The sequence below is a fragment of the Cupressus sempervirens genome, chromosome 5, assembly GCF_028749045.1.
Source record: "Cupressus sempervirens isolate cs-2001-9-10 chromosome 5, ASM2874904v1, whole genome shotgun sequence".
Lineage (NCBI taxonomy): Eukaryota > Viridiplantae > Streptophyta > Pinopsida > Cupressales > Cupressaceae > Cupressus > Cupressus sempervirens.
The window spans coordinates 771,141,914-771,168,565 of NC_143122.1; the positions used below are offsets into that span (position 1 = coordinate 771,141,914).

At 34.5% G+C, this 26,652-nt stretch overlaps 1 protein-coding gene across 4 annotated transcripts in view; it reads left to right on the top strand.

Annotated features, from left to right (window-relative positions):
* Positions 1 to 24,542, top strand: part of LOC149558191 (uncharacterized) — a 258,580-nt gene extending 234,038 nt beyond the window's left edge. For all 4 annotated transcript variants that reach the window (XM_089832539.1, XM_089832538.1, XM_089832537.1 and 1 more), the window contains one exon: positions 23,487 to 24,542. In XM_089832539.1, the coding sequence (XP_089688665.1) occupies positions 23,487 to 24,359 (873 nt within the window). In that variant the 3' untranslated portion in view covers positions 24,360 to 24,542. The remainder of the gene's footprint in view (positions 1 to 23,486) is intronic.
* The last annotated feature ends 2,110 nt before the right edge of the window (positions 24,543 to 26,652 follow it).

Genomic DNA, 26,652 nt, shown 5'->3' on the forward strand with positions numbered 1-26,652 from the left:
GATTGAGTAGTTATTACAAAAGGTTTGTGAACAAGTTTTCATAGCTTAGTACACCACTCATAGATCTGACAAAAAAAGGATCGTTCCATTAGAATGAGAAGGCACAATATATCTTTGATAGGTTGAAAGAAGTCATGAGTTTATGTCCAGTGTTGGCCTTACTTCACTTTAGTTCACCCTTCATCTTGAAGTGTGATTTGTTAGGAGAAGGTATCAAGGTAGTATTGATGCAAGATCATCACCCCATTGCATTCGAGAGTCAAAAGCTCTCAAGAATAGAAATAATGTACTCCATTTATGAGAAATATATGTTTGCAATCATGCATACACTAAAATAGTTTTGAGAATATCTCACTAGAAAAAATTATGGTGTTGACAGATCACAACAATAATAGAGATTTAAACAAATAGAAACATAAGTGGGTGAGAAAAAATCCAAGTATTTGACTTTAACATTGGCATGTGTAGGCAAAAAATAATTTTTTGGTCAATGCTCTATCAAGAAAGCCTACAATATGCTCTTTCTCTCAAATTTCAGTGGACTAGATGAAATACCTATTGGTTGAATACTCAAAGAACACATTTTCCTACCATTTATTGGATGGTCAAGATGATAGGTAAAAGGTTTTAGATGATATCATCTACCATAAGGGTATGATCTATTTGGTCTCTAACTCCTAAATGAAGGATGGAATTTTGAAGGAGATGGATGATTCCCCATTAGCCAGACACCTTGAAAACCTAAAAGCCTATAGGAAAATTTGAGAATAGTTTGCATTGAAGGGCCTCAAGAATGATAGCTTGTAGTATGTATTAGAATGTTCTATTTTCTAGCAAAAAAAATATGAGCACACCCTACCAGCATGACTTCTTCAACCACTACCAATCCTTGATCAAAAGTGGGAAAGTATCTTGATGGATTTCATTACTAGGATACCAAAATTTTAGTAGAAGGATTGAGTTTTTTTCATGGTTAACCATTTGACCATGTATGGCTAATTATATTCCATTTCCACCATATACCAAGAATCTCAAGTGGAAGAGACACTCTTTTGCAAGGATTTTTTCTTACATGGTCTCCTAGAGAATACAATAAGTGATAGAGATTTTTATTTCCTTAAAACTTTTTGGATAGAGTTATTTAGGCTTCCAGGGATACAGTTTTCACCAATTATGAGCTACCATCCATAGCCATATGGATAGATGAGTACTGTGAACAAATAGTTGTAGCAATATCTGAGTCATTATCTATTAGTGCAACATGAGAGAATGGGTTCATATACATGTATGTGAGCACTATTACAACACTACCTATCACATATTTATAGGCGTGCAACAATTAAAATATTTGTATTGTTATGAACCCTCATCATTTATAAATTTGCATTAGGTAATAATTTTAATCCAAGGACTAAATATTATCTACAAGAGAGTTTAGATACCATGAGATATCTCAAGGAAAATTTATAGAGGGCTCAAAAAAAATGAAATATGTATGTGGAAAGACACCTGATTGAGAGAAGTTTTGAGATTCAAGATATAGTATACCTTTAGCATTAACCATATAGACATTCCCCCTTAAAGTCATTTGCTAAGGAGAAGTTAAAACCATGCTTCTTTGGACCATATTGAGTGATTTAGAGGTAGGAAAAGTTACCTATGAATTTGAACTAGGTGAAAGGACCCAAATCCATTATGTTTTTCATGTGTCATGTCTAAGGAAGGTTATTGAATAGACGGTCATAGTGTTAAATGAATTGCCTCTCATTGATGAAGAGGGTAAATTAGTTTTAGAGCCATCTCATATCATATATTTCTGAGAGAAGAGGCATAGGTCCTGCAGCATTAACAACTTTATTGTGTAATACAAGGTTCTTTAGGTTCAGGATGCCATCTAGCAAGGTGGGAAAATTTTGGAGCATCCATGTTTACAATTTCTTGAGGGAAAGCAATTTTTGGGCCAAGAGGATTGTGATGTTCCAAATATTATTATATAATAGGGTTTTCTTTTCACACACTATTTTAATTTTTTGTAGCTTATCATCCTAGTAGCTATATTTCTAATCCTTTTGGAAGCTTCTTCAGAGTCCTTTATAAGGCCATCTTGAAGGTTCTTGTAGGTATGTGATTTGGATTATATCATTTGTATTATGAAATCCTATTGGTATTCTAGGTCTCTCATCATTTTGATTATGGAAGATCTTCCCTACTTAGCTCTCACAATTTTGGTTGGATTGATCCATCACCCCATTTTTTCCTCTATGCTACTTGGCTTGTATCTGGAACATCTAGTATATGTTAAATAATCTTTATATAGAAAATTGTTGGCCATTTGATCTCTCCCCTAGATGCACCATACACTTCTTTTTACCTTATCTCTATCTATAAACTTTTGTCTACCTCTATCACCACCCTTTCCATATGCCCATCTCATATTATCCATACTCTATTGGGTCATATATTCTCCACTATACAATTCTACTCTCCTTCAACCTTTGTTCGCATGTGTCTCTCCTCTATACACCTTCCTCTTTCTCCATACACAATGTCCCCTTTGTTTGTACACAACACTTTATTCACCATACCCACTCCTCCACCCACAATAACTCATATGGCCTAAATCCACACCATACACAAAAATAAAAGATGACTATTTTATTGCCCCATCATACACAAAGAGGAACCTTTGGTATATTACATGTAGACCACTATCTCTAGAAGTATTATGAGGTTGGCCAAAGAATTCTACATTCTATAATAGTATTGAACTATGTCATTGTTGGGAGCTAGTGTATAGGTGATGGACTTCCTCTAGAGATAGATATTTTGAGCATTTAATGTTGAAAATAGACTGACACAAGTATGAATATGTGTTTTAATCATTATTTTCTCACTGATGTCAAACTTGCTACTTGATGGTAAGTCAATTTCTTATATGATTTAAGTACAAAAATTTGTTTGATTGATGAAGAGGATTTGATCAAATGAGATAACAATAGCACCTAGAGAAAAGGTTGAGTTATGATATGAAAAAGAGTACAAGGATCAGTTAAGATAGTGATATTATAGTGCATTGATACTCTACTTAAGGTTGCAAAGGATGGTTACATTGATTAAGTTTAGGAGAACAAGTTGAGAAAATATTGTCTACCAAGCTTAACATTCTGCATATTAGGTGCCAAGCAAAGATAGTTTAAGCCGAGTAGAAAATTAGTTGGAGATGAGAAAATTCAATTTTACTGTAAGCCAAGTGAAACAGTGTAAGCCGAGTAAACTTTAGTTGATGCCAAGCACCAATAAAATTTAGTTCATGCCAAGTATTTTGATAGAGGAGGCCAAGCAAAATAGTAAGTTCCAAGCATTAGAAGCTAGTTAATACTGAGTGCCAGCATTATGAGAAAGATCATGAATTTTATGAATCTGAGATGACAATTTTTTATAGTTCCATTATGAATATATTCAATATTGATTGTAATCTAGAATAAAAAATGAATTTGTTCACTTTTAATAGTCCCAATATGAATGCACTCCAAAGGAATAATTATATAGTAACAATATTTGTATACAAACCATCCATATCTACATTTTTAACTAAGACTAAGTCAAAAGATACTATATTTTTGATGAAGAGAGTAATGCAGTGCAAAGTGTTGGTGTAAATAAGTATTTTCTTATTACACTTACTTAAGTTTTACTTAGGTTAATGCATTATTTAATTATTTTGCATTGTTTTATTATTATTTTAGGTGAGACACTTAGGAGTTTGTGTACTCTCATTGAGTTATGCAACTCTAATTATGCACATGGTGTCTACAACATAGGAGTATGCATCATTTACTGAGTTGTCATGATGACAACATAGTTATCAGCACTCCTCATTTAGCACATGTTGTCTACACCATTGATTTGCATGCTACACCATTGTAGGCTTATCCTCACATTATCACACTTAATCCTATGCTCAATGGAGGATAATCCATATCTGGTGGACATGTGCTTGGTTGTATGACATATCATGATGCTGACTTGTATGCATTCTAGAAGCCCTCTCGAGGCCTTTATATTCAAGCACTCCTAGTGTACTCTCAATCCAGTTATTGAATGAATATTGTCATTCTGATCATACTCTATCTATTTTGGTCTCCTGTGTGCTTGTGTTGAGTTCTTTAGTTCTTGGGTGAATTCTGGCCTAAGCAAAATTCTTACATGGTATCAAAGCCAAGGAGGATTCTCATCATGTAGTTGTTCGAGACCATTCATGCATCAGCACCTTGACACAAATTCGGAGAATCCACAGAAATTGGGAGCATCTAAAGCCAGATCTGACCTCACCGTTGTGCCTAGAGCATTGATTCTATGAAGATTGACTATAAATTTGCCTATATTTGGTGCAATTTGATCATGAGGCAAATTTTTTTTGCAAACGGGCACCCAAAGGCACCAATTTGCAATCCAAGTATGGTCATTTTCAGATCTATTTAATTAATTTTTTAGATCTGAAGTTATTTTTTCTCTGCAATTATTTGAATATTTTTTGGATTTATTATCCAAGCATTTTTCAAATTATTATTTGAGTTAGAGAAAAAAAATTTGGATTATTATCTGAGTGAGAGAAATTTTTTTACAGACCCGGGCTGTGAAATCTCGGATTTGTATTTTGGTGAATTTTTTTAAATTTTTTTAAGAGAGCCTTATCACTATGTGCTACATACATTGTTGGGCCACACTGCACGAAGGCATCTCTACAAATCTGCGTACATCAACTTTTCTGGTAGACCACAAAACTACTAGCAATGACCTCATTACACCATCAGCACATCCAATTGCCTTCACCGACGGGCAAGCTTCTTGTTTTAGCTCTGTAGCAACGTACTTAAAAAAAATGCAAAGAATGCTGATCCCACAAATGTGGGACTAAACCAAACTATTCCCGATCACACCCGTAGAATTCCAGCATCGCGATAGCAAAACCCAATAATGAAAAATAGTTTTTGGCAGACTATAACCACTGCAGACCTGCCTTCTCCCCATGCCATGTGGCAGGTGATAACTCAATCCCGCAGGCCTGTGAAAAATAGTCTGTCACATGTGGCAATCTATTCTTGCGCCATGTGGACAGAAAGACAGCAACATGTGTCACACTTTCATTGCCCAGTGAGTGCCAAATCAGCAACTGAGTCAGCACACCCTGCCACGTAGTTTTTTGTCACATCATCCATTCATACAATTTGTATGTTGATGACATCATAATGATGTCATGCTAACATCATCAGTGGCCTTAGAAGATGCTGATGTCATCATTTCTTGATCTTAAAATGGAGGCCTATCTGGACGTCATTTTAGCATGAATTACAATTGCTGCGATGGTCGTATGACCATCAAATTTAACCCCGTATTTTGTTGATGCAACCCCTATCCAAATTGGTTTTGGTTTTTGCAGTTTGACTTCAAGAGGCCATAACTCGCACATCTAGACTATAAATTAGGTACAATTTTTTTTGAAATTGGGTAAAATTTTCTAGATTTTTTAGTGGTGCAGCTATTTTCTAGTTTTGGTGCACAAATTATTCAAAAATTGTGTTTTTTGGTGACTGTACCTGCATAATCCTACATTTCGCAACTTCAAATGCTTCATACAGGCACATCTGGAGTCAAAAATAGGTTTTAATTTTTTTGAAAGTGTGTATTTTTTTTTTCTACTTTCTAGATATAACATCAAATTGTAGTGTTATGTGGACAAAATTGTCACTTTCAGTATAGGGCCCTTCTTTGCTTTGTAATGCTTCAGTATTGTAGCACATTGTAAAGTTTTAGATGTGTACTCTATTAAGGAGTTGTAACAAGAAAAATTAGAAGTCCACAGAGGCCAAAATTGGCAAGTGGCCCATTGTAATTGCACTACTGATAAAGTACCCAAAGCATCTATTTTGGGGGGGTTTCTTGATTTAGTGAAAAGGGGGGTGTTCTTTGTGTTGTGTTCTCTCTTTTCTACAATTTTCTTTCATTTTTTGCATTATGGGAAACTTTATGTTTCCTAAATTAACTCCTCATAACTATTCTTCGTGGTCAATCAAAATGTTGTAGCACTTAATGCATAATGGAGTTTCACAATATGTAGATGGTATTCTTTCTAAACCAACAGGTGATAATGTATTTGCAAGTGTTATTTCAAATTGGGTAGCCATGGATAGGAAAGCCCTAGGTGATATATGTTTGGGGGTAGATGATAAGATCATGTATCAAATTAAGAAATGTACTACATCCAAGGAAGATTTGGATACCCTCGAAAGCCTTTATGGTAAAGTGTCTGAAGAGGATGTTTTCAAGATTGAAGATGAGCTTGTATCCTTAGATCCTAAGTCATATGACTCAATACAAGATTTCAGTATCAAGGTGAATGAATTAAGGACAAAGCTTACTGATTGTGGGATTTCTATAAAAGATGACAGACTAATCTATCTCATACACAACAAGCTGCCATCAGAATATTCCACATTTGTATCTTCTTTTAACACCTGAAAGACTACCTTAGGGTCTGCCTATAAGAAAGTCACTTTTGATGAATATGTTAAACTACTGGATGATGAAGAAAAGAAGTTAAAATCAATGGGATTCTCAAATCACTTCATTCCAAAGCATTGGTGGCCAATGAGGGTTCTTAACATTTAGTTGGACAATCTTCAAATAAAGGAAAGCGTAATAAGAAATGGAAGAAAGACAAATATGAGGATGTAGAAAAGACAACAACACAATCTAATCAACAAGGCAAGTCCTCAAATTCCAACAAGAAAGGAGACGATAATAAGGAGAAAAAGAAGTGTTGTTATTGCAAGAAAATGAGTCATGAAGAGCATGAGTGTTATCTTAAAAAGATTGATGAGTTAACCAACATCATGAAGAAACATAATGTTCCATTGCCTAATACTTATAAGGATAAAGGATCATCTTTAGATTCAAAGGGAAAAGGGAAAGCATTCATGGCAAATGAAAACTCTTCAAATGAATGGATATTTGACTCAGGTGCCTCATATCACATGGATTCTTCAAAGGAGGAATTTTCTTCATTGAATCACTCAAAAGTACCGTATATCTTCATGGGAAATGATAGCAAAATGGAAGTTGAAGGAAAAGGAAATGTGGAGATGGAAAATGGAGAGTTTCAAGAGGTTCTCTATGTTGCAAACCTAAGTTTGAATCTCCTTTCAATCTACCAAGCCACTCACTTTGGAGATGGACATAGAGTTCAGTTTCTTCCAGACTCAATAAAAGTGCACAATCTCAAAGATGATTCCTTGGTTGCACTGGGAAAAGTGAATGATCACAAGAGGTTGTACTCTTTCTTGCATTTTGTGCCCAAGTCTCCTTCAAAGGCCTTGTTAACTCAATCTAATTCAAACATGCAATTATGGCATGAGTGGTATGGTCATCTTGACTACCGCTACCTTTAGCAACTTTACACATACCACATGGTGAAAGGTCTACCTCAAATCAACTTTTCTAAGGGTGAATGTTCAACAGACTCAGTGGATATGCATCTAGAGGGGAGGTTACAATGAGGGAAGTCTTCAAGAGCAATAGGTGTTCTTCAAATGGTTCACATGGTATTAGCAGGTCCTTTTGCATTTAGCCAGGGTTGCCACATACCTTTGTTGATGATTTTTCAAGGTTCACTTGGGTCTACTTTCTACATAACAAGACTGAAGTGTTGGAAAAGTTTCTAGACTTCAAGGCTCATGTAGAATGAAAATCCAGAAAGGCCATCAAAGTACTCCGCATGGAAAATGGAAACATGGATGTGAATAGAAGACTTGAGAACTTTTGTAGACATCAGGGAATTGATCTTTAGACTCCACCAGCATTCAGTTTGCATAAGACAAGTGTTGCAGCTTTGAGGATCCACACTCTCAAGTCTATGGCAAGTTGCATGATTCATGCTAAGTCTCTAGATCCATCATTAGAAGTTGAAGAAATCTCAAGTGCCACTCACATTCTTAATCATTCTCCTCATCTAGTCTTAGATGACAAAACTCCTTTTGAGGCATGGTGTGGTAGAAAACCTATTGTGACACACTTCAGAGTCTTCAGTTGTCCTGCATGGACAAAGAGAGATCTTCTAGGGGATGCAAGGCACAGTCATCTCGACCTTATACTTTCATTGGTTATGAAGATAGTGTGAAGGCATACAAACTTCTAGATCATAAGACACATCAGATATTTGTGGAGAAGGATGTACATTTTGAGGAAAGTTCACCCAACTTATCCTCCACTCCTCTTTGCACATCATACAGTGTGGATACTAACAGTGATTCTAGCGGTAGTGCTTCAACAGATTCAGACATGTGGGGTTCAATCGATAATTATAGTGAGAGGTCACTTCTTCAGTTTAGTCCACATGCATACATAGCCATAGTTATAGGTCCAGAATAGCAGCGTACATTCAGTCTTCTAGATACAAGTTTAGTGATAGATTTGGGGGATGGTATTCATGATCTGCCATTCTTCTTGATGCAGAATTACCTTCTTTAGTTGTCATGAGGGTTCCATCCAACTCTCTTGTTCATTCTCTACATGATCAATCCTTCCAAGTTGAAGTGATTGTGGATATTTATGGTTAGCAGTTGCAGCAGGGCTCTTCATCAGTTGCAAAGAAAGATAGTTTTTTGGGACAAGTTCTTCATCCAGTTGAGCAAGTCTTAGAGACATCACTTATCTATGGGATTCTTTCCACACACAGTGGAAGCATCTTACTTGTACCCTTGGCATTGTTTCTTCCTAAGGGGAGGAACACCATTCTGTAGTCTTGGATTAGCTTCTTCATCGGAGTAATCACTGTTTGACATTCTTCTTTGGCAGGGGGGGGGAGCCTATCCTATCTCTCTTCCTCTTCTCATCATTCCCTTATGTATATACTGGATGTATATCATAATGGGGGGGTCTTGAGTACTCCATCCATCCATGCATCCTTCCTTATCTCTCTTTTTGGGGGAGGGTTTTTCCCATGAGGTTTTCCCTCTTTCACTACTTTATGGGAGATTTCATATCATTATGTACATGGGTACCTAACATGGCCTAGTAGCTGGGACCCATATTGCATTTCATCCTAGATTTCATAAGCTTAAGGGCTTTCCCCTAAGTTGCACTTAAGGGGGGGTGTTGGTGTAAATAAGTATTTACTTATTAAAATTACTTAAGTTTTACTTAGGTTACTACATTATTTAATTATTTTGAATTATTTAATTATTATTTTAGGTGAGACACTTAGGAGTTTGTGTACTCTCATTGAGTTACAGAACTCTAATCATGCATATGGTGTCTACAACACATGACTATGCATCATTCACTGAGTTTTTATGATGACAACACAATTATCAGCACTCCTCATTTAACACATGTTGTCTACACCACTGATTTGTGCGGTACACCATTCTAGGCTTATCCTCACATCATTCCACTTAATCCTATGCTCAATGGAGGATAATCCATATCTGGTGGACATGTGCCTGGTTGTATGACATATCATGATGCTAACTTCTATGCATTCTAGAAGCTCTCCTGAGGCCTTTATATTCAGGCATTCCTAGTGTACTCTCAATCTAGTTATTGAATGAATATTGTTATTATGATCATACTTTGTCTATTTTGGTCTATTATGTGCTTTGTTGAGTTGTTTAGTTCTTGGGTGAATTCTGGCCTAAGCCAAATTCTTACACAAAGAATCTTTAAGTCTAACATGCAAATAGAGCAACAAGAGAAATTGACATCAAAGAATGGGTATATGGAGGTGTCAATAAAATGTGCACTTTTATTGAGCTTCAGAAACATTTTACAAAGGTACAAATGCTAGAAAGTGAGGACTGTGGGAGAAATAGTGAAAGAACTGATAATATATATTTTTAGTTGTTACCAAGAACTTTTGGAATTGAATGAGATCGAAGTTTCTATAATATATGTAGAGGGAACAATAGGGAATTCTAGCTCTGAATCTTGCATTGATGTTCCTTCATACTTAGCAAAGGCATGATCTTTTTCTTTACTTGTGGAATGACAACAATTCTACACATTTGATAGCTAGCTTTTATAAGAATTTATCCTCTTCTCTAGATATTGCCTCATAAAAAATAGAAAATTTTGCAAATAACTATCTTCTTATTCTCTTGAATCCTTTCTAATGATTAAATTTCAATTCTAACATTCAAAAACATAATTAATTGATAGCTTTTAACATTCCCTCATAGTTTTGTAGAGTTAGACTCCTCCAAGAGAGTGAATAGAAAAATACACCCAAGTAATATATAGAAAACTTGATACCGTTGGAGGAGTATAAAATTATATAAATTCTATTTTCCATATTGTCCAGAAAGTGTGAGAAATTCTACTTAATTTACATAAGAAAAAAATTCTGAAAATTATAATTTTATTCTTCTGTAAATTTTACATTTGGTATTAGAGCTTCAAGATTATGAAGGTTTCAATATGGAAAACAATACTTTGTAAATTCTAAAATTTAATAGAGTTGATTACTAATATTGGTCAATCAAAATGAATACTTTTATTATAGGAAAAGATTTTTGGGACATTTTTGAATAAGGATATGAGGAGCCTAAGGATTGGAATTATATTCAAGGAGGTGACAGGAGAATAAAGAAGGAAATTGAAAAGAACAATGCAATGAAACTATTTCACATTTAAATGGCTCTTCAAAATAGATTGTTTCATAGAATTTTTGATGCCCAAAAAAGGAGGCCTAGAAGACTCTAAAAGATGCTTTCCATGGCAATGATCAAATTAAGGTTGTAAAGCTACAAACCTTAAAAAGAGAATATGAAAATTTGAAGATGAATGAAATAGAGAATGTGGGAGACTTTTGTGTGAGAGTCAAAGATTTGGTCAATAAAATGACAACTTTAGGTGAACCTATGACCAAAGAGCATGTGATATAGAAGGTATCGAGATCTCTAACCCCAAGATCAAACACTATACGAATTATTATGGAAGAAAGGAAAGATTTAGCCACAATCGAGTATGATCAATTGGTTGGATCTCTCATGTCACATGAGGATATATTGAGGGATATTTTTGCCAACATTAATGGGAATGCTATTGCTTTCCAAGTGCAAATTTCAAAGAATGATGGTTCTAGTAGCAACAATAAAAACAACAAAGGCTTGGGATGGGGCCAAAATTTGAATTATTCAAGAGGAACCAGAGGAAGAGGAGGTGCTCAAGGATGAAGAGGAAGAGGTATATTTGATAAATAGAACACTCAATGCTATCATTGCAATATGTATGAAAATTTTGAAAGAGAGTGTAGAATGAAATTATTTAATAATAATGCCAATTATGCTCAACAAAATGAAGACTCTTCCTCAAGTAATTTATTTTTGTGTTTGGACAAAGCTGTAATGCGAATAATGTTTGGAATTTGTATTCTTGGTGTTCTAATCACATATCTAGTCATAAGAAAATATTCTCCAAGCTTGATGATGGCTTTAGATCAAATGTTACTCTTGGTAATAACAATACAATGGAGGCTGCAACCAAAGAAGCTATGAATGTTCAAAAAAAGGAAGGTACAAAAAGTGTTCTAGTTATGTAATATACTCCAAAATTGAAGCATAACTTATTAAATGTTAGGTAGCTATGTGATAAAAATTATAGAGTGCTATTTGAGAATATGAAATGTACTATCTATGTTAAGAATGAGTGAAATAAAGTGATTACAGTTATTCATATGAAAAAGAATAGGATGTTTCCTTTGAAGTTTGGTGAAAATGACAATTAGCTTGTCAACATGGCTTATGAGGATAAAAGTTGGTTGTGACATCTTAGGTGTGGTCATTTGAATTTCCCTAGTTTAAAGCTTATCAAATGCCTTAGTTTTTGGGTTGCCTAAGGATGAAGAGTATACTAGGATTTTTGAAGGATGTGCAAAAGGAAAGCATTCAAGGGAATCCATTTCAAAAGGAAATGCATGGAGGGACCATCACCCACTACAACTTCTTTATTTTGATAAATTTGGCCCTATATGCGAACAGAAAGTTTGGCTAAGTCATCATATTTTATCACTTTTATTGATGATTTATCATGCATGTGTTAGATGTATTTTTTGAAGACTAAGGATGAAGCCCTTGATATTTTTAAGAGGTTTAAAGGTTGTGTAGAGAATTAAAAAGGGAACATAATTATATGTTTAAGAAAAAATCATGGAGGAGAGTATTGCTTTAGAGATATTCAAAAAAGTTATGAGATGAATGGGATCAAGAGAAAACTCACAATTTCCTACACACCTCAGCAAAATGGAGTGGCTAAAAGGAAGAAGCATACTATAGTAGAAATAGAAAAGAACATGTTACAAACAAAGGGTTTGAGCAATTCTTGTTGGCCTGATGCAATTGCTACAATAATTTATATTCTCAACATGAGTCGTACCAATGCCCTATAGAAGATGAGTCCTTATGAAGAATGGTATGACAAAAGGCATAATCTAAATAATTTTAAAGTATTTGGTTGTTTGGATTATGTTCATGTACTTCATCAAAATAGGACAAAACTACATGATAAAAGTGAATCATGAATTTTTGTGGGTTATAGTGTGGAGAGCAAAGGTTATAGATTGTATAATCCTATTACTAATAAGATTCTTATCTCAAGAGATGTGATTTATGATGAAGGTGGAGTTTATAGTCATCAAAAAGATCATACTAAGCCAAAATCTATTTTGAATGATGATATTATTAAAAATAATTGTAATGTCCCCTACTTAATGTGACCATCATGATCAATAGATTAGCCTATGATAGGAGCTTCTATAGGTTAATGAAGTAATTAGGGAGCTCATTTGGCAATATTTTTAGGAGTTACTATTTTAGTAAGTCAGTGGGAATTAACTAATATGGAAATTCAGTGTTCAGCTTGATGGATTTGGTTGAGCTCTTTCTGATGAGCTATCATACATGGTATTCTAAGTTTGACTCTTATATGATTTTATTGCCAAAGTTAATTTAATTTATTATAAAATGATAATTAACTAAAAGACTTATTAATTAAGTCATTTTATTATAAAGTTTTTTTAAAAAGGTATTTCCCATTTATCCCACATTGCCTATGCAAATGAAGTCAACTTCATAGAGGGCTTTATATTCTCTTGGTTGTAATGAGTTGGGGTATACTTGGATGACATTATTATTATGATATTAGATTTCTAGGAAATCTAATTATTGAGCTTGGAAGACAAAACCCCTCTTTGCTAGCATTGTCTTCACTATTGAAAGACACAGTCAGGATGATTATTGGGTGTTTTCATTTAGAAAATACAATGGGATTTATTGGTGATTTTACAGATGATTTAAGAGCTCTAAAGTTTAGGTTATGCAGCCATGAATAGTGATTTTGCTACAATGCACGTGAATGGTGTTTTTGCTATAGTGCTTGTGAATAGTGATTTTGCTACAGTGTGTGTGAATAGTGTTTTTACTATAGTGTGTGTGAATAGTGTTTTTGCTATAGTGGTCGTGAATAGTGATTTTTCTATAGTGCACGTGAATAGTGTTTTGCTATAGTGCACATGAATAGTGTTTTTCTATAGTGCATGTAAATAGTGAAATTGCTATAGTGTCGTGAATAGTGCTACTACAGTGCATGAACATTGTTGCATTGAGTTTTATTGCCCACTCTTGCTGGTTAAAAAGTTTAGATGTTGTCATTCATCTGCAGATCACTACTTCTAGGTTCCTTCCATCATATTGTTCATTTTATGCATTGTAATTGTTAAATATCAATCTAAATATTTGTTGCAGCCTATAAGGCAATTGTATGTAAACATTTCTATTGCAAAATCCATATTTTATAAGCAAATTAGGAGGTTCTAGAGTTTGCATATTTATCGATGTATGTTTTTTTAATGTTTGTCAAAATAACATGTTGAAAATAACATTCTAATTGATAATACTTAGTAATCTAAAAATCTCCTCAAAAACCAAAAAAATAAAATGGTGGGGGTGGTTATTATAGTGGTATTAGAGCTTTAAGTCCTGCCATCTTATGCAAGCCTTACAAGGAATTTGAAATAGCCAAAAGTGTTTGACAAAATGTCAAAAGACTAAAGTCAAAAATAAAACAAGTTTAGAATGTATATTTGAGCATGCGATAGAGACCATTAACTTCCACCATACCAGAGCAAGACAAAAAAAATTCAAACTTTGAGTAGTCTAGTTCATTCATGTAGGTGGACATAGGATCTAGTCATACAGACACATAGGAGATATTCTTTGAAAAGGATAGTAGTATGGGTGATCGAGATGAGAAGAATATAGGACTAAGAAGAGATAGGAATGTTGGTCCAAATTAGGAGGAGGTAATGTTCAAATAGTTACTGGGTATGTTAGAGGAGGGGCAACATATCCAACATGAGCAAAATAGGCAAATGGACATGATGTTGCAACATATGGCTAGACAAATGGGCATCAATATTAATCTAGGAGATGCCAACAATGGGGGAAATGATAAAAATAGGGGCAATGATAATAATGGAGGTTGAGGCAACAACCATGGTCTTGAGAATAACATTAATGGTAATGATGGACATGGAAATAATGGGAATAAGGCTGATAAATTTAGACACATTATGCACCTAGATCAAACAATGAGCTCGAGACCTCTTCTACCCACCTTCCCACCTAGAGATCTAGTTCAACTAGTTAATGAACCATAGATTACTAAGTTACAAGATCAATTTAGGAGGGACTAGGAGGCTAGTGGATCAGAGTTTTAGGTGGACATTTACCCTATAGATTATATAGATTTGAGGATGAGACACATTCCTAGAGCAAGAGGGAGGAATCAAAATTTTGAGTTGAGAAAGAATGTTGGAAAACTTTCTTTACCTTATGATGATGCTTTAGGGAAGATGACTGCATGAGCTTGGGTGAAGAAGGTAGATACATACTTGCAACTGAATCCTACGCCTAAGGAGGAGGCTATAAAGTATACAATTATTCATTTTGATGTTCTAGCTTACTAGTGGTGGCACCATGGCATGGTAACCCTGGGGGCATAATCAGATCACATCTTACAAGGAGTTCACTAAGAGGTTCATATAGAGATTTGATACAAGGGATCTCATGCTATAGTTTAAGGAGTTGGCACAAATCAAACAATGGGGATTAGTTGAGATGTATATCAATGAATTTTAGAGGTTAGCTATATTGGTCATAGATATTTTAGAGAGGAGGTTAGTAGTGTTGTTTATGGATAGACTCTTAGATCCCTTGAGGGGTTGGGTCAAAAGGCATGACCTAGCTACATTACAAGAGGCTACTAAAAAGGCTCGTGACTTAGCACCTTCTTCTTTTAGGAGTAGATTTCAGCCTAATGATTCACATACAAAGAAGGATAAGGAGAAGGACAAAATACATTTTCACTAGGATGCTCAGCCAAAAAGGGCTAATAAGTTGGATAATGATACCCTAAATGAGTTTAGGAGGAAGAAGCTATGTTTTCATTGTAGAGAGCCTTGGGAATTATCTTCTAGGTACCCACTCAAGGCTAAGGAAAATCAAATGAAATATTTATTAGCAAAGGAGTCACAATCAGGGAGGGAGGAACAACACTCTGATCTCGATGAGGGTAGCACTATAGAGGAGAGAAACATTCCTAAAGGTGAGAAGTCATTGGCATGATTAATGGGAGCTCATAAGGAAATCACATTTAAGGTTAGGGGTACTATCCAGGGGGAAAGAGTGATCTCACTCATTGACACTAGGGCTACACATAATTTCATAGATGCAAAGTTGGTAGCAAAGAGAGGTTTAAAGACCGAGGAGCATGTTGGGTTTAGAATCATGGTGGTGAATGGTGACAAATTATTATGAACTTGGAAGATATCTAACCTTCATATAAGGTTTGGAGATGGCTATGAGTTAAAGGATGAGTTATATGTAGGAGAAATGGGAGATTATGATGTCATCCTTGGTATGACATGGATGGACTCACTAGTTGAGTTCACACTCAACCTAGTAAAATTAGAGATGAGGCTCTAGGATGAGGGTAGAACTATTGTACTTAAAGGACTTTCAAATGAGATTTGTAGAGTAATATCATTGAGGAGAATGTAGAGACTATTTCAGCATGATGATGTAGAGTGTGTGGTAGAATGTTTCACTATGCCAACCTCACAAGAGCCATAGGTGAAGAGTCATCCACTAGATATCTAGGAGATACTTAATATGCATGCTAAAGTTTTTAGTGAGATTCTGCATGAAATTCCTCCTAACATAGCAATAGATCATGTTATTGAGCTCATGGAGGAAGCCAAACTAGTTACGATTAATCCCTATCATCATCCTAAGAAACATAAGGATGAGATAGAGAAGGTGATTAAGGATTTGTTAGAGATGGGGCATACCAGACCTAGTAAGAGCACATTTGTTTCGACGCTAGTATTGGTAAAGAAGAAGGATGGGACAATGCACATGTGCATCGATTATAGGGTACTAAGTAAGAAGACCATTAAGAACAGATATCCCATCCCACAGATAGATGAGCTAATTGATGAATTGCATGGTACATGCTTCTTTACAAAGATTGATTTACAATTAGGGTACCATCAGATTAGGATGACGGTGGAGGACATTCAGAAGATAGCCTCTTAGTGTCACTATAGCCACTTCAAGCTTTTGGTTATACCATTTGGGCTAACCAATGCCCCTGCTACATTCCAGAGTTGCATAAATTAGGTATTTAGGAGGTAGATTAGGAGATTTTTCATGATTTTCTTTGATGACATTTTTGTCTTCAATAAGAATTGGGAGGAGCATTTACAACATCTTGAGATGGTGTTGGCCATTTTGGAGAAAGAGTCACTATATGTGAAGGAATCTATGTGTGGGTTTGGGTTGATTGGGTTACTATACCTTGGGCATATCATCAACGCAGATGGAGTTTGGGTAGATCCCAAAAATATTAGAGCTATTGTTGATTGGCCTACTCCTATGAACCTCACATAGCTTAAGGGGTTCTTTGGTCTCTACGGGTTTTATAAGAGATTTGTTAAGGGATTTTCACAAACCATTGCACCCTTGACATACCTTACAAAGAAAGGGGCCTTTGTATGGATAGGGACATCTCAGAGATGCTTTAATCATTTTAAGAAGTTGATGTCATCATGTCTAGGATTAGCTCTACCAAAATTCATGAAGCCATTTGAGCTTCATTGTGATGCATCAGGTGATGGGATTGGGGCAGTCTTGATGCATGAGAAGCATCCCATTACATTTCAAAGTAGGAAGCTTCGTCGAGTGGAGAGAAGCTATTCCATCTATGACCAATAGATGTTGGCCATTATGAATGCATTGGCCAAGTTTTGGTCCTACTTAGTTGGTGGAAAGTTTGTTATCAAGACTAATTAGAACAACATCAAATACTTCCTGAGCTAGCATGACTTGAATAATAGACAACAAAAGTAGATTATCAAGTTGCTAGCTTATGACTTTGACATTGAGTTTGTCAAAGGTAAGAAGAACATGGTGGAATATAATTTATCCAAGAGACCTCATATTTGTGCTCTAGTTGAGATTACAAGAGGTTGAAGAAATAAGATTACAATAGAGTATGTGAGGGACACTTGGGCTTCTAGAGTAATTGCAAGCACCATAGAAGATGATCATTATGTGGTGATGGACAAATTGATCAAGTTTCAGGTAAGGATATATTTGATTCCTTCATCATAGTTTAGGGAGGTAATACTTAAGGCATTTCATGATGGACCTACAGCTAGACATCCAAGGGTCTTTCAGATGTATAGGCAAATTCATGAGTGGTTCACATGAAAAGAGCTCAAGGATGATGTTCAGAAGCATATTAGGAAGTGTGTAGTTTGTCAGAAAAATAAGGGAGAGCATGTGTATCCTACAAGATTGTTAAATACTTTTCCCATTCCAAATAGGAAATGGGAAATTATTTCTATGGACTTCATCACTGGGTTACCACAAGTATAGGGGAGAGATTGCATCTATGTGGTAGTTGATCGGCTGACAAAGTTCACTCACTTTTTTGCTACTCCATCCACCTACACAGTAACACGGGTGGCCAATATTTTCTTTAGAGAGATATTCATGTTACATGGACTACCTAGTTTCATTGTCAGTGATTAGGGTAGTAAATTTATGAGTACTTTTTGGTAAGAATTGTTTGAGTTGTGTGGTACAGATCTTACACCTAGCACTAGTTATCATCCATGGACAGATAGGTAGAAGGATATCTAAGGAACTATGTGACTGCACAACAGAGAGCTTGGGTTAAATGGCTATATATGGGAGAGTACTATTATAACACCACTTATCATATGTCCATCAAGATGACTCCAATCATGGTACTGTATGGTTATGAAGCACCTAGCTTCATGGATCTAGTCTAGGGATAGTAGAGTACCCAAAGCCAAAGACTTCTTGCAGGATAGTCAAGATATTTTGAGGGTGCTTATAGAGAATATACAACAAGCCCAAAATTAGAAGAAATTATATGTTGATCAGCACCAGATAGAGTGTAGCTTTGAGGTTGGGGATATCGTTTACTTGAGGCTATAACCATAAAGATAGTCATCACTCAAGAAGAGTGAAACAAAGAATTTGAAGCCTAAATTTTATGGTCCCTACAAAGTGATTTGTAGGGTGAGGGAGGTTTCCTATGAGATTAAACTTCCAGAGAGAAGTCAGGTGCATAATGTGTTTTGTGTGTTGAGGCTTAAGAAAGCCATTGGTAAGAGAGTTGTGCCTTTTGCAAATTTTCCACCATTGGATGAGGAGGGGAAGCTCGTATTGATTCCTAAGGCTAATCTGGATACCAGGGAGATGACTCTATGGAATAGGGTGGTTAAAAAATACTTGGTCAAATGGAGAAACCTAGAAGAGGATGATGCTACTTGGGAAAAAGAGTAGGTATTGTAGCATCAAGAATTGAGATTGCTTGATGAGAAGCAATTTCAAGTGGGGTGGACTATAATGTCCCCTACTTAATGTGAGCATTAAGGTCAATAGATTAGCCTATGACAAGAGCTCATTTGGCAGTATTTGTAGGAGTTGTTATTTTAGTAAGTCAGTGGGAGTCAATTGATATGGAAATTTGCAGTGTTTAGCTTGGTGAATTTGGTTGAGATCTTTTAAATGAGCTATCGTACATGGTATTCTAAGTTTGACCCTTATATGATTTTACTGCCAAAGTTAATTTACTTTATTATAAAGTGATAATTAAATAAAAGACTTATTAAGCCAATTTATTATAAAGTTCTTTTGAAAAGGTATTTCCCATTTATCTCTCATTGCTTATGCAAATGAAGTCAAATTCTAGGAGGGGTTTATATTCTCTTGGCTTTAATCAGCTAGGGCATGCTTGGATGACATTATTATTATGATATTGGATTTTTGAGAAATCTAATTGTTGACCTGGGAGGACTAAACCCCTCTTTGCTAGCATTCTCTTCACTGTTTAAAGACATTGTCAAGAGGATTATTGTGTGTTTCCTTTCAAGAAACATAGTGGGATTTATTGGTTATTCTACACATGATTTAAGAACTCTAAAGTTCAGGTTATGCAATCATGAATAGAGATTTTGCTACAATGTGCGTGAATAGTGTTTTTACTATAGTGCCCATGAATAGTGATTTTGCTATAGTGTGCGTGAATAGTTTTTTGCTACAGTGCGCATGAATAGTGTTTTTGCTATAGTGTTCATGAATAGTGATTTTGCTACAGTGCATATGAATAGTGTTTTGCTATAGTGCACATGAACAATATTTTGCTACAGTGCATGTCAATAGTAAAATTGCTATAGTGTCATGAATAGTGCTGCTATAGTGTATGAACATTGTTGCATTGTGTTTTCTTGCCCACTCTTGCTAGTTAAAAAGTTGGGATGTTGTCATTCATTTGTAGATCACTACTTTGAGGTTCCTTCAATCATACTATTCTTTTTAGGCATTTTAATTGTTAAATATTAGTCTAAATATTTGTTGCAGCCTATAAGGCAATTTTATGTAAACATTTCTATTGCAAAATCAATATTTTATCAGCAAATAAGGAGGTTCTAGACTTTTCATATTTATTGTTGTATGTTTGCTTAGTGTTTGTCAAAATGCCATGTTGAAAATAATATTCTAATTGATAATACTTAATAATCTGCAGGTCTTCTCAAATAAATAAACAAACAAAAATGGGGTGGTTATTACAATAATGATCATGAGCAGCCAACTAATGGTTCTATTTCAAGATCTTCAAGTCCACCAAGTAGCCCCATTATCAGGTCCATATACTAAGCCAAATGTAACTCCAAGGCCTACAAAGAAGTTGAGAAGAATGAAAAATGTTTAACAAAGAAGTCAAAGTCAAGCACCTGAAGAAGATCTAATTGGTGAGATAGTAAATTTTGCATTACTTGTTTAAGTTGAAATCATGTTTTGAAGATGCATGTTCTAATGAGGTTTGGATGTAAGAGATGAAAGAAGAGATGGATTCAATTCATAGGAATGAGACTTGGTAGCTTGTAAATCTTTCACATGAGAAGAAGAAGATTGGCACAAAATGGGTCTACAAGGTTAAGTATGACATTGATAGGAGTTTTTAAAGACATAAGGAAAGATTAGTTGCTGAAGGATTTATTCAAAGGTATGATATTGATTATGAAGAAACTTTTGCACTAGTAGCAAAACAAGAGAATATATTAGGATGTTAATCTCTCTTGCAACTCAAAAGAAATCGAGTATTCATCACATGGATGTGAAAAGTTCCTTCTTGAATAGGTATTTTGAAGAGGAAGAATATGTGGGGCAGCCACAAGGTTTTGAAGTTCAAGATAAAGAGGATCATGTCTACAAGTTGAAAAAGACCTTGTATGGTCTCAAGAAAACACCATGAGCATGTTATGCTCAGAATAACGAGTATTTTCAGCAGAATGACTTCCAAAGAGGTAAGAGTGAACCTACCCTTCACTAAAAACAAGAAGTTAATGATATTATCATTGTGAGTTTGTTTGATAATTTATTATATATGGGTAATTGGTGTAAAATGAAAGATGAATTCAAAGATGCCATGATGGAAGAATTTGAGATGATAGATCTTTGTCTCATGAAATATTTTCTTGGAATGGAGATTTATCAAGCTTTTTATTTTTCAAACAAAGTAGGCAAAAGATATGTTGAAGAAATTTTATACGGCTAATAGTAAACCTCTTTCTACTCCATTTTCTCATGGAGTTGTGGTGTGTACAGAAGATGGTGTTATATTAGTTAATGAGATAGACTATAGAAGTATCATTGGGAGTTTGATGTTTCTAGCCCACACAAGACCTGATATTGTTTATTTAGTTTCTCTTATTTCAAGATACATGAGAAAACCATCAGAGATACACATGAAAGAATCCAAAAGGATTTTGACATATGTGAAAGGAACTATCAATTTTGGTATTCATTGCCACTCTTCTAAAATATTCAATCTTGTTGGATTTAGTGATTCAAATTAGGGAGGTAGTTTGGATGACTATAAGTCTACATCTAGAAATTGTTTCTCTTTTGGTTCTAGTTTGATTACATGGAGTTCAAAGGGACAACACATTGTTTCCCTCTCATCCATAGAAGTAGAGTATGTTTGATTTACTTTAGTTGGCACACAAACTCTTTGGCTAGGAAAGGTTCTAATCGAAATTGGGAAGAAGCAAATTCAGCCTACAATAATTTATTGTGACAATGTAAGTGCTCCTTACTAGCAAAAAATATGTAAGTGCTATTTAGTTAGCAAAATATCAGCAGGACAAAACATTTTGTTTTGAAGTATCATTTTATCCATGACTTGGTACAGAAAAATGAAGTTGAATTGAAATACATAAACACCAAAAATTAGCTAGCAGATATCTTCATCAAGGGAGTTGACAATAATCAGTTTTTTGTTCTTTGTGGTCAGATTGTAGTCCAGTCAGCATCAAGGGAGGGTGTGTGTGATTAATTGATGATGCTGCTGGAAAAAATAGAAGTTTTCCCTTAAGAAGATTTTAGGTAGTTTTTTATGCAAATAAGAATGTGATGTATGCATATATTTAAAATTTAGTTTAATTTTCTTGCAAATAAAACTTGTCCAGATACATACATATCAAGTTTTTTTTCTTTTCTTTTATTTTTTTCCTACAGATGTGAATTCTTTATATTCAACCCTTTGTAATATTTTTGTTAATAGAGCTGCAATAAAAATCACTACCTTTATAACTCTTTCCTCATTCTCTTGAAGACCGTCTAATGACTGAGCTTCAACTCTAACATTCAAAAACACAATTAATCAATATCTTTTAACATTCCTCATAGCTATGCAGAGCTAGACTCATCTGAGAGAGTGAATAGCAAAATACACCAAAGTGAGATAGAAAACTTGAGACCGATGGAGGTGTCTACAATAATATAAATTCTATTTTCCATACTGTCCAGATGTGTGAGGAAATTCTAGATGGAATAATTACAAGTTGAAGAATATATTCAATCTTAGCCAGATCTTCCTACTATGCTTGTCATTAATGTTGGAGATATGTTTATCTTACAAAGGATATGAGGAGAGGTAGTCGAGATTACAGTCTCCAACAGCAATGCCTCTAAATTATTGAAAAAAGAAATTGGAGAACGAGTCTTGTATGAGACCAAGTTTACAAAGGAGACGAGAGAAAAGCGTTTGTATATAAGATAGTGTAAATGCTAGTATCATCAACATGGAAAAATACCCTTATCCGTAAGGAACAAGTGATTATGTATACCAATCATAGTGTAGATGCTAGTATCATCAACATGGAAGAATACCCTCATCCGTAAGGAACAAGTAATTATCTATACCAATCAAAATCAATGTCTGATACAACCGCATGCCTTAAGTTATTTTAACCACAGACATGGACATCTTTACTAAATCTCTCAAACAAATGTGTTAAAAAAATGTGTAATCGCAAGATATGCACAAAATATTGTTGTTAAAAGGCTCTAGGAAATTCAGAGGCTGAAAGAGTCCCCTTTACAAATATCTAATAGTTTATGAACATCGCATAAAAAAGTGAAATAAGAAGTTGAAAACAAAAACTATAACACAAAAAATTAAAATAGATGTTAGAAGAATTAAAAAACAGAATTGTATTTCTGTTTGTGAACCTTTTAACTTCAGTAGCATACAATAATCTTTTGATCTTTTGATAGTTCCTGATTTTCAAGGCAACAAGTATATAAAGCCGGCCGAAAACATTAGTCCGGCTATAGTGGGCAGGGACTAATAATTGGAAGATCCTGGATACATATGCAATGGTGGATCATGTATCAATAGCGAGAATTTATGTTATGTAACTTGAGTAGGCACAAGGAATAAATAGGTGGTGTTTAATCAAATGAATAATGTTTGTACTTTAATATCTTCTCTCAAAAATTCTATTTGAATAGTTCGAGATATAAAGTAGTATAATTTTGTGGTTTGTGCAGCTGGTGGAATTCCTTATCTCATTGGAAGGTATCGACGTGAATGCCGTGAACAATGATGACATGACTGCACTTGACATTGCATCTGCAGCAGCCAATGACAACCCCTACTCCAATTTTGCCAGGATTGAACAACTATTGGAGAGTGTAGGAGGTATCCGATTGAGTCACAAGCCAAACTATAATAGGAACATTTCTGATTCAGACAAAAGGGAATATAAAGATATTGTGAATACACACATGGTAGTGGCATCACTGATTGCTACTGTCACATTTGCGGCCATCCTTACAGTTCCTGGTGGAATTGAAAATGACAAAAACAGTGTTCACTATGGAGCTGCCAAAATGGCGTTTCGTCATCTTTTCAAATTGTTTCTGTTCTCTAATACTGCAGCATTCACCACTTCCTTTACACTGGTTATTGCATGGTTGGTTAGACAGCTTATTCGAGACAGTTACTTTGAAAGAAGATCAATTTTATCCCATATGTCCGTGGTAACCTTGATAGTTAGACAGCTTACTGGAGACAGATACTTTGAAAGAGGATCAATTTTATCCCATATGTCCGGGATGACCTTGATAGTCTCCATATTGTGGACGACAGCATCATTTGTGAGTGCTACCATTATCATCATACTTCCTGCTAATTATGACGATTTGAGAAGTACTCATAAGGAAGCTTTCTCCAAGTATGAGTCACTTCGGGTAGACGAGATAGTTTTTGTAATCTTCTCGCCTCTTTATCTTGGCATACCGCTTTTATCCTTGATGTTCAGAATTTTAGGATTTAGGAGGAAATGGTATCTTCGCATCACGTCTATAGTATTGGTTGCGCTCACCGCCTGCATTATTTATGGTACTCTTACTTTTAAGTGATTCCGCTCTTAGAAGCCTCATTTTTCTTAAGTGGGCCAGTGACTTTCTCATGTATGTATAGCAAATACATCATCTTGTAAACCATGTGAATTACTGCTTCTTATACAATTTTCTATATAACATTGAGTAATATATTTTATTATTGCAATTTTGTATAAGATATATACTATATTTTCTATAAAATTGCATCATAGTCCATTGCAATTTTGTGGTTTGGTTATACTAATATATGATGTAAATTGACTAGTTGAGTAGATTTTTAGGTTAATGGTAAGGGTGTGGTCCCAATAAATGGGGTAAGCTTCTTAGTGGTTGGCGATGATGGATCTAATGCACATCATATAGTGTGCATTTGCATGCTATATTTATGTGTTTTTTTTTCTAGGTATATGTCAATACGATCAATGTGTCTGATGTGATATTTCATTCATATTGGTTACCAGTAATGAATTGGATAAGTCACGAATAGAATCTCTAAGGTGATCAATAAAGCATAAGCATTTATTTATCATTTTACAACTAGATTTTCATTACTAGATTTTTTTAATTTTTTAAATGGATAACTATTTATCTCCAATAACACATATATAAGACTGAAGATAATAACCTACAACACGATGGTAAGTTGTGAAGCTTTCATTGAGGAAGTTTGAGTTAGAATCTACTCCAACTAAATAAACAAAAATAATATTAAGAAGAAGATTGAAAACCCAGATTAATTATAACTTTCTTTATGATTTTCATAACAGATTGTTTATTTTTTTCAAAGATTTTAATTTACACTTTTAAAATAGCATTTATTTAATATGCTTTCTTAAAACACTCAAATAATTTATTTTCCTATAATTATAACATTTTTATTTATGACATGTGAATTTAGACAATAATAAAGGGTTATATGATTACTATTTTCATCTCTTACATTTTATCATTCATATGATTTTAGATGTATCGTTTTGGTATTAAAGTTGAAACATTATATGAAATATAATTAATTTAGAGTATGAGGCTTCAGATTAAATTTTTTAATTCACTTTATTGTTGTGGGTTGTAATAATAGTGCATGTCCGACAATTCTTGTACAAACGCCTATTTTCATGTTTGTTTGTTAGAATGATTCTTCTTGTCAGGGATAAGAATTATAGGTTTCACAATACATATCTACACAAGTCATGGTTGTTTTGAGGATTCTTACCAGCGATTCTCCTTTAAATTCAACTGATGAGATTCCAGTTGTTTGACGGCTTGTTGAGTTTCTTTTAAGGGCTTAGTAAATAGAATTTTGCCATATGTAATGAAATTTTCCTTATATACAAATTAGTGAACTCTATTTTTCCCTCTTCTCTTTCATTTTACAATCTATTCTCTTTTGGTAAATAGGTTACAAGTAAGCAATATTCCCAGAAGTCATTGGCAGATCTGAGTCTACTCAACTGATTTTCGCACGCTCTTCCATGAGCCAATTTGTCAAACAGTTTACATGCCTTATTCTTAAATCTCTATGTAATAATATATGTTGTCATACCATCTACCTTTTACATATTTCCCTGTGTGTTTCCGCATGAAGCGTGTGAGTGAAATAGGGATAGAGCGGATAATTTTTGTCATTGTGGCCCCTTGGACATGATTAAGAGTAATTAATTTTGTGTATGAAACACTAAATAAGATAAATAACTGATATAGTTTGATGGGGTTGGTTTGACCATGTGTTCTTTGTTAAATGATAAATTGGAATAGTGAGATGAACAAACTGTTAATATAGAAATCGTTATATTCACCCATTGGAAATAGAAGTTCAGGAAATTGGACGTTTCTTCCTTTAAAAGGAATGAATGTTCTTCTATATCGTAGTTCATGAAAGTAGTTTCATGTTGATTTTAATTTTTGAAACTCGTTTTAAACCTGAGTATACTCATCATGATTTCTGTTCAACTCTAATTAGTAAGCATCTTTCGACATCGCTCCACATCTAATTCAGCACGTACGAGCTACAGGAAGATTGAAGAGAGAAATTTTAGTATCTTCCTCTAATTAATATTAATAAGAATTCTTGCAGTCTAACCCTAGCCTTACTAGTCCATCCCCCCTTCATATAAGTACTTACGTTGTAACATGGTGATATTGATATTATGTTTGATCATAAACCTTATTTATGAACCCTAGTGAAAGTTAGTTAATCGATTCCTTGTAAATACGTATAAATGGGGAATTGTTTCAAAGATTAAGAATACCATGTGATAATTTAGTGTAGAGATATTAATATATTTGTTTCTAGTTTTAATTAGAAAATCCT